Genomic DNA, 12286 nt, shown 5'->3' with positions numbered 1-12286 from the left:
GGGAATTCTTCTCCCAAAAGCACTTTGCACAGGAAATCAGGATGTGGCCTTAATAGATATTAATCTCTAAGGAGGAAGTTAAGGAGCAGCCTGAGAAACTCAAGTGCTGTAAATTACAGTAACCGGATGGTATTATTCTGAGAGATCTGATAGCAAAGCTATCTGGGGATATGCAATACAGGTAAAATTTGCCCAAGTGCAGAGGGACCACTTAAGGTCCTACTTATGACTTAAGCCTTTAATATGGGGCTTAAGATGTGGGAAGGATCTTGTTCTGGCCTGTACTGGGATGAATTTCAACCTTAAGTCTTAAGATCAGCGGTCCTGAATATCGAGAAGTTGCTACTGTTATTTGGCTTCAAAAAAGAGCCCAGGACAATCTTGAGATTTGCAGACGGGCAAGCTTCATCTCAATTCTAGGCAAACTGACTGAATGTCTCAGGATAGAATAGTTAGTGTGTGCTCATCAAATCTTCCCATGGGCTTTCTGTAAAAGAAAGTGACCACAGTATAAGCTCTTAGAGCTAAATCCACAATGAGATGTCAGTGTTTAAGTCCAAAATTTAGGTCTTCTATACCCCCATTCAGCTGCTGGCTAGCCCTGCAGCCACCTACATTCCCTAGTGCCCAAGTTTCCACTGGTAAATCTCCCAGGCACCTACATTGCTGCTGCTGGGCATGTACACAGCAGTCTCAGTCCTGGCTCCCAGGTGCATAGCTCATGCCTAAGCCCAGCTCAACCCTTGACATAGGATCAGGCCCTGGCTGTTTCACCTGCAAGACCTGACCAGTAAGCATGCTCCAGATCAGGCTTAGTACAGAACACAACTGCTGTTACCTCCCTACTAACCCAGCAGTTAGCACATTCACCCAGGCAGACCTGGGTTGCAATCTTCCCCCTCTGCTTTATGTGGGGAAGAGATCTGAAGATGAGTCTCCCACCTCACCCATCAGTGCGATCAACACTGGGCTATAGAGTCACATGCGCTCGTGCTTGCCCCCTCTCTCTCTGTGGCCCAATGAATATTTAATTAGTTATACACAGTGGAACAGCTTAACAGGAGAGAGTAAGAGACCCACCCCATAGCACAGGGGTTAGGGCATTCAACTCCGATAGCCCCTATCCTGGGTAAGTGTTCTCACCCCTGGACTAACAGTTATCCGGGGAAAGGAGTGAGTGGCATGCAGTGGCACCACTCCAATTTTTTTATTTTTTTTGAGAGTTTAAATGCCTAACTCCAGGAAAGGGCTTGTGGCTGTGAATCCCAAGCAGAGGGAGGTGCCTCCCTCAAGCCCAGACATAGGTACCTAAGTCCCTCCTTAGCATTTCCTAATGGCTACCTTAGATAGCTCCCTGCTCACTTTTGGGGATCCCGTTCTTAGGTGCCAAACGCTGTCCAGGCATTGTCTAGGGAACCTGGGTGCCTAACTCACAGGTGTGGACCTAGATGCACGCATTGCAACACCTAACATCTACGCTCCTTCTGCGGATCTAGCTCTTAGAGTTCTTTAGACAATCGGTGTGTGTGCATTCACGCCCTTATATTAAAGGAACATAATTTACTTCGATTTTCCAAAAGGTTTTGTATCTGTGATCAAAGATAAAATCTTGTGCTTTAAAATATGGTTACTGTGAAGACCCCCAATTTCCCTTATATAAGTTTTAGAATTGTGTTACTAAGCCTATAGTGATTATAATCATACCAATTGAAAAGCCATTGATTTAAAGTAATGACAAATCAGCTAGGAGCCAATAGAATTGTGCCATTTTTTCCAAACCATTATATAATTGTATACTTTTGTTGGTGGTGAGAAGTATGTAGACTTTACCTCGTTAATGCTGAATGCTCAGATAACTTTTTGTTTTAGCATTGCTTCTCTGAAATCTCTAATGACTCTCATGTTATCATGCTTTCAGGAAGTTTAAATGTCAGGACTAATTAATGAAGACAGTTTGTCTTCCCTTATTCATCCCCTAAGTACTAAGAACTCATTCCTTTCTAATCAGAAACAGCTGTGACTAGCTTTGCACGAGTGAGGAAAGACATTTTACTCAGTCTAACCAACATTTCCTATGACTACCAATAATTGGAATAACTGTTACTGTTCTTTCTAGTAATAACATAAAAGCATGTCACCAAAATTTCATTCTCTGAGATTCCAGGAAAATGATTTATGAATGTGTAGTGTGAAGATCTCTCCAGAACATTGCTTGTGAAATTGCCATCTCTCATGCCTGGAGAGAGAGACTTCCTGAGGCCTCAGTTCTACAACAGGCTCGCTGCGGAAGCAAGGATGTGCCTGCAAAGTACTTATTGAAGGATCCATTTTTTACTGTATCAGGATTTTACTACTGAATTTCCTCTTTAATTTGGTAACTGCTAAGCTGCCAGTGTCATGGTCACTTTAAGCAGAGTACTGACTTTTCTCTGGAGACATTAGCATTTTGTTATCGTTCCTTCACACTGGGTACATCTACACTACCCGCCAGACTGGGTGATCGATCTATCGGGGATCAATTTATTGCGTCTAGTGTAGACGCGGATAAATCGATCCCTGATCGCTCTGCCATCGACTCCAGAATTCCACCACAACGAGAGGCGGAAGCGGAGTCGACGGGGGAGCGGCGGCCATCAATCCCGTGTCGCGAGGACACGAAGTAAGTGATTCTAAGTCGATCTAAGATACGTCGACTTCAGCTACGCTATTCTTGTAGCTGAAGTTGCGTGTCTTAGATCGATTCCCCCCTCTAGTGTAGACCAGGCCACTGTGTAGCTTATGATAATCATGTGTTATGGAAAAACAGACTACAGTTTTCACACTATATTTCACCATGATCTTACTTAGTTTTTAATATTTAAATACAATGGATCTGTTTATATGAATATCAATTTTAATAAAAATAGCCTTCTCTGAACTACATTCATTTTGCTCTTCCCTTTTAGCCCTGCCCCTCAAAGCTCATGTGGCCTGGGGAGTCTTCCTCTGGCCGAGGGGAGCTGGAGGCATTTTTATCCAGAGGAATCTCTTAAACGTGAAAGACACGACTTCCCACTGAGTAGGCTGAGCCTGCTGCTGGCAAATGTTCCCAGCCCACAAAAAGCATCTGAACCCCAATCCCGAACTCCCTCCTCAGTTGGCTGCATGGCTGCTTGACAACCAAACCGACCGAAAGAAATCTCAAAAACAAAGATAAAAACGGGTGGCTGAAATATTTGTGTTTATTGAGACTGGCTGTATTTTAAGCTAAGAACTTCGAAGTTCTGGATCCCGTCATATTCCTGGGATCATCCATATTCATTTACATCCCTGCTGTAATCAGTCTCTAGCAGCATTTCCATTCAAACTCTTCTCTGAAAACTTCCTATCAAAGTTCATGCTAGATAAACTTTTTTCTTAGTAAATCCTACACACCAAAATAACCCAATCCCCCACCCAATTCTCCCCACTTAGTATTGGTGCAAAAAGGTAGGAGTTACAAATTTCAAATGCTCATTTAACTCACACACTTTTATTGTTTAGAAAATAAATGTTGCAGACTTGTCCCTAACATATATCAAGTCCTCTGGCTATCTACAGTATTTTCTTTTAAAAAGGTAATGCTGTCCAGTTATTGACGTTTGAAAATCAGCCACCATAAATGTGGCATAACCTTTTTCATGTCTTTGTCTTAAATGCTGATAATGCTAGTACCACACAACACTCATTGATCTTGTACCTAGCAACGGTAGATTTGATCAGATCTGTATCTTTATAACTGGTTTAAGTACTTATACAAGAGATGGCAATGGCTCCAAAAGGAACGCTTATTGTCTACAAAGTAAATAAAGGTTTTTACAAAACTCAAACAGTGAAGTTATATGATAAATTACCTCCGCTCCAAAAGGGACCAGTGTGCTCTACTGCATACATGATGTGAGATGTATTTAACATATATTTACATAAACTGGTAACTATGGCTCACCTCAATGAGAATTTTTAATACATAAAGAACAAAAACCACAAGACACACTGAAGTAACATTAAAAATTGAATTTTAAAACCACAAAAACAAGTGTTGTGCTTTAGCATTGCAAGAGCTTCAGAACAGTGTAAAAACAGATTTTTATACCATAGGCACAGGCTGATTCAAGGACACTCTTAGGCTTAACTTCACTGCCAATACTAGGACGATGGTGACAGTAAAAAATCAGTAAAAAAGCCCGACTCCGACTGTTATCCACAATCTCATTATTTGTCATATTCTAGTCGCCACATTCTGTCATCTTAAATTGTTACATAGACTGTTGTATCTGCCATTATGCTCTTTGACAATGAATACAATTTATTATTGTGTGACAAATACGTTGATTTTATTTATTCATGTGCTCACACTATAGTTGGAGCTGGTAGTGCCACCTATTAAGGCTGCCCAACACTTCCCATTATGAGACCCTTTTTTCAGCTACTTATAATTTTGCCAAACTATAACTCTTTGGGCTGAAATTTCCCATAATAGGTGTCTCTCAGGAGAACTACTTTGGAAAACTTTAGCCAAAATGGTGCAGATATTTCCAAGAACAAAACTAGGGAAAAATACATTATTTTGGCCATGTTTAAAAATTCTAGTGACTTTTTTTTAAAGATGGTTTAGAACCCCCATGCATTAGAGCAGAGACTTTAAATTTCGCAGCAGGATGGCCTTTGTGTCAAATCTACACATTTTGCCAAATTCTTGTGGAAAACAGTATGTGATCATGTAATTAAAAATTGCATTATAATGCATACACATAAGGGGGCCAAATATAGGTTGCACAGGAAACTTAATTCTGGCCTTTCTTAACTTTGGAGTGGTTGACTTTGCAACTTTAATGTTCTTTTAAAATTGTTTTCTCTGTATAAAATAGAAACACATACATTCATGCACACACACAAACTGTATTAACTTCATTTTGAATTTGCAATATTAATAACTATGGTGTTAGGTACAGATGATACTGGGTCAAATTTTCAAACATTCCCATTCACTTTCACTGGGACTTAGGCTCCTAAGTGGCTTAGAAAAATGGGACTTGGCTGATTTTGCAAATGGTACTCAATAAGCAAATAAAATTTCAGACTAGTCTGTTGCTTAAAACTGAATTTAACTCGGCAGAGAGCCAAAGTAAAAATACACCCATTCAAAAATCCTGCCTTTTTAAAAAATTTTAAGGAGCATAAATAAAACTTGGCATCTTTATCTAGAAGCCACTAACACAGGTATATTGTGGTATAATTCTCTGAAAGTAAAGAGTGCTGATAGTTTTCAGAATCGCTTCAAAATAAGCTTCTTGCTTTTGCCATGTCAACAGAGTCCCTGGATGTTCGAGACTCAAGGCAGTCACTGAACTTCAGGCTTAACAACAGAGGGTAGTTCAAAGACCTCATCTTCACCACTTTCTTCTATTGGTTTCATTTTTGCCGAAGTTCTCATATAGGGAGATGTGCGGCCTGCCACAATTTCAAAGAGAAGAAAAAAGTTAAATTGAAGAATGCACCCCCGTCATACAGACTCATTTGTGATAAAGATGCAGCAAATCTGATGATTCTCCCAACTGTGAAGAATTTATATTTTCCCGGTTAAAGTCAATTAATCTGACATCTGTACTATAGCATCAGAAAATCGTGGATGCCAGGTAAAGGGGGATATGAATCATTATAATATTTTAGGGTCAAATGCTACTGTCCATACTCAGGAAAAACTCCTTTTGTGTCAATGGGAGTTTTCTGCACGTCTTACTCGGGGAATTGTGTTCCCGATAGGTATTTTTCTTATTGCAGTATTCATCCAAGAATTGACCCGAAGAAATCGAAGGATGACTTAAGCACAGAAGGTATCTTTGAGTACTCGCCTCAGGACACAGCCACGACAAAATTCTTAAGTTTACTCGGGCAGATCTCAGCCAGAATAACTGATCGTAGCTCCAGTGCCTCATAAGCAACAACATGGGATAAAACATACTGAGGGGTGAGATGTAACTCCCACTGCATAAACAACTAATGCAAAACACGTATGTTATGTTATTAACAAATGTAGGGCTAAATAATATGCACCGTGTAGCCAATGACTGAAATTGGTTCACTGCTCTAGCAGTAGGTGGCAGCCTTCAGCCAAAGCAGCAATGAATAAAACCCTCTAAAGCAGAGCACACAGAAGCACACACTCAGTTGGAAGTTAATGGGCATTTTGCCTGAGAATGGACTTCAAGATTTGAATCTATATGAGTACATATTGTGGAGGGGATTTAGTTTCATAACTCTCCTTAACATGCATCTAGGGTGACCAGATGTCCTGATTTTATAGGGACAGTCCTGATTTTGGGGTCTTTTCCTTGTATAGGCTCCTATTACCCCCCCCACCCCCTGTCCCAATTTTTCATACTTGCTGTCTGGTCACCCAACCGTGTTTGACAGGTAAATCTCTGTCCTCCAATCTGAAAACTGTATTTAACTCCCTGTCTTCTCTCAATTCCCTAAGAGTTCAGCAGTCCTCCATTCATAACTGGTGCAGGCTTTGGACTGGCAGAGTTTATAAACAGCCTGCATATGATGACTGAAAACAGTATGAAAATCTTTTAAATGTTAAAATATTATCCTAGAAGAAAAACAGTAAAAGACAAACAGTCATGCCAGCCAGATGCTATCTCTATATATGCAGATAAGAGAAACATTTCCCTTCAAGAATCTTTGCAGTTATAACATGGTTAGTAAACTGACATTCTTATTACACAAACTACTTAAACTTCAATCCATCATCTATGCAATAATTAATATTTTATTTTTATTACCATGGCACCTAGGAGCCCTAGTCATGGACCAGGACCCCATGGTGCTTTGTGCTGTACAAAGACGGAAGAGAGAGATGGTCTCTGTCCCGAGGAGCTTACAATTCAAGTATATGCTTTGCATTACTGTGTTCAGATTTAAAAATTACACTCATGCAAACACTGGAGGGTATGTATTAATGCTTTTAGAACACCACAGGTAGTAAATGTCTTATGCAGTACTTTATTTCACCCGCTCCTCCCTCAGTATTTACAAACTACTTACTCAGCTGGCTTTATACAGAGATTAGTCTGTATATTATTAAATACAGGGACTACAAAGGCCTTGTTTTCAGATACTTATTTTTCTGAGTAAAAATTGCAAGTGCAGGTTAGACCACGTAGGATACATCTATACTGCAACGAAAACTCCACAGCCGTGAGTCTTCGAGCCCAGGTCCACTGACACGGACTTGCACGATGGGGATAAAAACAGCAGTATAGAGAGTACTGCTCAGGCTGCAGTGCAGGCTTGAGACCCTTACTGGGCTTCAGAGCCCAGGCTCCAGCCCAAGTGGGAACATCTACACTGCTATGCTGAGCCCTGTAGCCTGACCCTGATCAGTTGACCTGGGCTCTGAGACTCACTGCTGTGGGTGGTGGTGGTTTTGTTTTGTTTTGTTTGTTTTTTTGCAGTGTAGACATACCCTCAGATGTTTAAATCTGAGATTTGTGGGTGAAGTTATGGATTTAGATATCTGAGTGACCTACATAGCAGGCACAAATTACACCCATAAAAACTGAGGCCTGAAACTTTAGGCCTAAAGTTTCAATTTCATTTTTAGATGTCACTAGTAGTTGTTAATTTTGAGGGTGATATGAGCAAAGATGATTAGCCTTTGTTCAGAAGAGCCCATGTCTCTCCATAGTAGTCAGAGGGTACGTCTATACTTGCCTCCGGGTCCGGCGGTAAGCAATCGATCTTCTGGGATCGATCCTGGAAGTGCTCGCCGTCGACGCCGGTACTCCTGTTCCGCGAGAGGAGTACGCGGAGTCGATGGGGGAGCCTGCCTGCCGCATGTGGACCCGCGGTAAGTTCGAACTAAGATATTTCAGCTATGTTATTCACGTAGCTGAAGTTGCGTATCTTAGTTCGAAGTGGGGGGTTAGTGTGGACCAGCCCAGAAGCACGGTGGCACAAGCCTGCTGAATAGAGTTGGTAGTCTGGTCTCATACTGTAAATTTCTTCTGCACCACAGAAGATGACTTTCGAAAGTGCCAGGGGGTGCTTGACCCCCCCCCCCGGCTCTGTCCCAGGCCCCGCCCCCAGCCCACCCATCCCCCAAGACCCCTCCCCGCCTCTTTTCACCCTGCCTCTTCCCACCTAGGTCTGCCCCCTCCCCTGAGTGTACCACATCCTCGCTCCTGCTCCTACTCCCACTCCCACTCCCCCTCAGCCTCCTGCATGCCACAAAACAGCTGATTGTGGTGGGCGGGAGGTGCAGAGAGAGGAGGAGGTGCTGATTGGCAGGGCCTGCCTGTGGGCAGGAGGCACTGGGGGCAGGGGGAGGAACTGATAGGGAGGGCTGCCAGTGAGTGCTAAGCACCCACCATTTTTCCCCCATGGGTGCTCCAGCCCTGAAGCACCCAGGGAGTTGGTCATCTAGGCATGCCTCTATCCTTTGTTAGGAGGACATACAAAAGCCTGAATGAGCCTCAAACCCGAGCCTCCAATACAGTAGTCTATTGCACTGTCTCCAGTTCCTAAGTTCAAATGCTTATAAAAAAGGTATTTCCTGTGAAACCCAATCCTGCTATTAACCACAAGCTGGGTATAACACTGAACATACTGAGTAATACCAATGAAAGCATTACTGAAAATAAATCCTCATACTACCTTCCTCCTTCGCTTAGACCTTAGAGACATTAGAGGGTTGCAAATACAGAATTTGTAGAGACCAGCAACACTCCTGAATAAGCTAAACCAGATACTTTCTTTTTTTTTTTTTTTTAAAGAGACTCCGTCACCCTGCATATTAATTACTGTTAACCATTAGGCTTATTTTATAGCAATAATACTGAAACACCATCAAAATTAGCTGAAATTATTTATCTGCTCCAACTCATTTTTTGCACTTACTTATGTTTTTAAAAATGTTACTTCACAGTTTCATTTACTAATAACCTGTGCCCAGATGCACTGTGTATTTCAAATATAAGTACCAACCTGGCATAAGCAAACTTCATTTTAATACCTTTTTGAGGATGTTGGGTTAATATGTGATGTTATCAACAGAAAACATGCTGCAAACGACCCACTCCATAAGTATTATAGAACTCTTGTTGGTTATTTCCTTAATATAAAAGCAGACAGTTAGTTTTTTGTTTTTAGTTATTTAAACTTAAATCACAGTTTATTAGTACATGAGTAGATTGGTTCTATTAGCAAGAATGTTTTCCCTCTTCCTGTTATACAACTTTGCTAAAGTCTTTATGTGGATTTCTTTTTAGAAATGTATTAGAGAATTTACATTTTTGGAGCACAGCAGCAAAGTCATAACTTACAAAAAAGATTCCTTCAACGCATTCAAAAGATGAAGTTCTAGTTTTTACAAGTGTATTCCAGTAAGTACATGAAACTTTGGAGAGTAGGATTTTTCTACATTGTAGTAGCCAAAAATAATGAGATCTTTGTACTGGGAAGCTTTTGTCTACACAAGAACTGGTCACATAAGAGATTATAATTTATGCAGAGCCTTATCCAGATAAGCGCCCTTTTATTGTTTTCTCCTGTGGCAGAAGACACTTGCTTTTCACTTGTTGCCCTTCTCTAAATAATCTGTTGGGGGTTTTGCTGCTGCTATTTGTTTTTACTAAAAAAAAAAAAAAAAGGTACATTGGTTTATGCTCTAAGCTGCAGCTGGAAGGGGAACTCAATATTGGTACATTTATGCCACAATTGGAGGCATACTGGCATACATCATTGGACTAGTCTGAAAAGCAATTATTGAATATGCTGTACCTACTGGTCCGACAGGGCTATCTGAAACATAGACGTGGAAAGCTAAATGTCCACCTTTTTGTTCAGATTGCTTTTGGGACCTGAGGGAAAGAGAGCCATGGCTAAATCTTCTATCTCAATACCTACATTCAGGCAATGCTAACTTGTGACAGTGGAACTGTGTCATATAGACAGTGTTATATAGGGGTAACAGACTGCACAGCTGTCTAGGCAAAGAATTTAATTCCATGGAAGCACTGCATATCAATGAGACAGCTAATCCCCTTCTATCAGTTTTGGAAGCTCAGACACTTTGTTAATTAACACAAAGAAATCTTGTTGAGAGAAACAAAGAGATGGAATAGCAGGAATACAATAGAGAAGAGGACTTTACCAAGTATTATTAAGCTCAGGTTTATCATAAATGGGGATTAATATTATTTCTGAAAATTGCAAGCCTTTAGATTAGTTTCTCCCAATGTTGAAATACTGGAGTAAACACTCTGAAGCTGTTAGCTGGAAGTGAGGTTCTCTTCCAAATTGCCCATGACTGTCTCCCAATTGCCCAAATATAATCAAGCAGTTTCCTACATAGGAAAGAGGGGAAGTTGTATGTGGAAGAGCTCAGACATTAATGTCCCCCAAAACCAGGACTTTCTGGAAAAAATATCATAGGAAAATTAAGAAAATCAAACCTGACCTGCCGCTAACCCCCCAAAATGACATCCTGTCAGTCACCCTCTAACAATCAGGGTGAAACACTCCTAGGGCTTGTGCTCCTATAACTGTGATGACAATATAGATATAAAAGCAGCAAAGAGTCCTGTGGCACCTTATAGACTAACAGATGTTCTGGAGCACGAGTTTTTGTGGATGAATACCCACTTCTTCGGATGCATCTGAAGAAGTGGGTATTCATCCACGAAAGCTCATGCTCCAATACGTCTGTTAGTCTATAAGGTGCCACAGGACTCTTTGCTGCTTTTACAGATCCAGACTAACACGGCTACCCCTCTGATACTTGAATATAGATATAAATCATTGGCAAAAATTAGAAAGAAAAGGAGTCTCCAAGTCTGGAGGCTTGAATAAGAATTGTAAGGGAGACAGTGGAGAATGAATAATTAAGGTGGTGCCTTAAAGTTAAATAAAAATTAAGTCGTCTGGTTTTTTTTACATATTAGAAAGAGATACATTTAATATTGGTGGACCACTGACAAGTTCTTATATATATTAAGATCCTAACAGGTAAACAGTGAGATCATGAGAGCCACAATAGTTAATTCTGTATGACCCTGTTACACTAAGAGCCTGGGCCAGCTGGGTTAGGCACATGTACTTTTTTTTTTTTTTTTTTCCAAAATCTGATTTCAGGTTAAAATTATTACTGAAGTTTATTTAAATTAAGTGGGAGACAAAAGGAAAGTATTGAAATGAACACACATAAACCAAGTACACCTGATAAACTATTTTGGGTGAATGTAAATTTTGCCGTATGAGAGGAGCCTATTTTACTAAGCAAAATCTGTTAGATTCTATATGTTGAAAACAAGTAATATAGTATGATCATGGAAGCTGATGATGATAAGATTGTTTTTTAATTAAAAAAATCTGGATCTAAAATGTGTATTTGGAAAAAAGCAAAGAAATTCCTGATTTTGTGTAAGACTTTGTGTCTTTAAAACAGCTCCAATAAACTGCCGATAGTTCTACATGTAACACAGAGAGAAGAAAGCCAAACTAAATTGAGTTATTTAAAAGCGTTCTATAAGGTATAAGATCCTGATGCAAAAACACACAGCCTGATCCTGGCTTTCCCCATTCCACCTACTTTGTGCTGCTCTAGGGGTTCGGAGCAGCTGAAAGACAGTTTCCCATGTGGCACAGTGCAGGCATTGTTAGCTCTGTGTCACAGCCCCCTCTATCGGCAATAAAGGGTATGGCAGGAGGAAAGAGCATGACCAGAGTGCTGCTGTGCTCTGGCAATTCCTGGAGAGCAGAATTATCAGTAGTATTTAAGTGCCTTAGGATATGTCTACACTGCAAAAAAAAAAAAAAAAAAAAAAAAAACCCATTGGCAGCGAGACTCAGACCCTGGGTCAACTGACTCAGGCTCGTGCTGTGAAGCAGTGTAAATGTTAATGCTCAAGCTGGAGCCCGGGATGCAAGACCCTCCCTTCCTGCTGGGCTTCAGAACCCTGGCTCCAGCCTTAGCCTGAATGTCTACAGTGCTATTTTTCACCCCACAGCACGAGCCCAAGTCAGTAGACCTGGGTTTCGAGGCTCACTCCCTTGGGTCTCTTTTTTTTTTTTTTTTTTTTTTTTTTTTCCTGTGTAGACGAACCCTAGGAGACCTAGTCATGGACTTTATGTTAAGCAATGGACAAACAGAGAACAAAAAGATGGTCCCTGACAATGCCTCTTCATAGGCATTAACAGCCAGCACAATGTAGGACAGCCCTGAGGCTGCTCTAAATTGTACTATGAGCCAAACCAGCCCCAG

The 12286-nt window shown here is 40.9% G+C and overlaps 1 protein-coding gene across 1 annotated transcript in view; it reads right to left on the bottom strand.

The window, feature by feature from the left end:
* Window positions 1–3203: 3203 nt before the first annotated feature.
* BVES (blood vessel epicardial substance) overlaps window positions 3204–12286 on the bottom strand; it is a 50602-nt gene continuing 41519 nt past the window's right edge. The window contains exon 8 of the mRNA XM_054023511.1: window positions 3204–5469. Within this exon, the coding sequence (XP_053879486.1) occupies window positions 5360–5469 (110 nt within the window). The 3' untranslated portion in view covers window positions 3204–5359. The remainder of the gene's footprint in view (window positions 5470–12286) is intronic.

Source organism: Malaclemys terrapin, chromosome 3, assembly GCF_027887155.1.
Source record: "Malaclemys terrapin pileata isolate rMalTer1 chromosome 3, rMalTer1.hap1, whole genome shotgun sequence".
In the NCBI taxonomy this organism is placed as follows: domain Eukaryota; kingdom Metazoa; phylum Chordata; order Testudines; family Emydidae; genus Malaclemys; species Malaclemys terrapin.
This window is presented reverse-complemented; position numbering and strand designations above follow the sequence as displayed.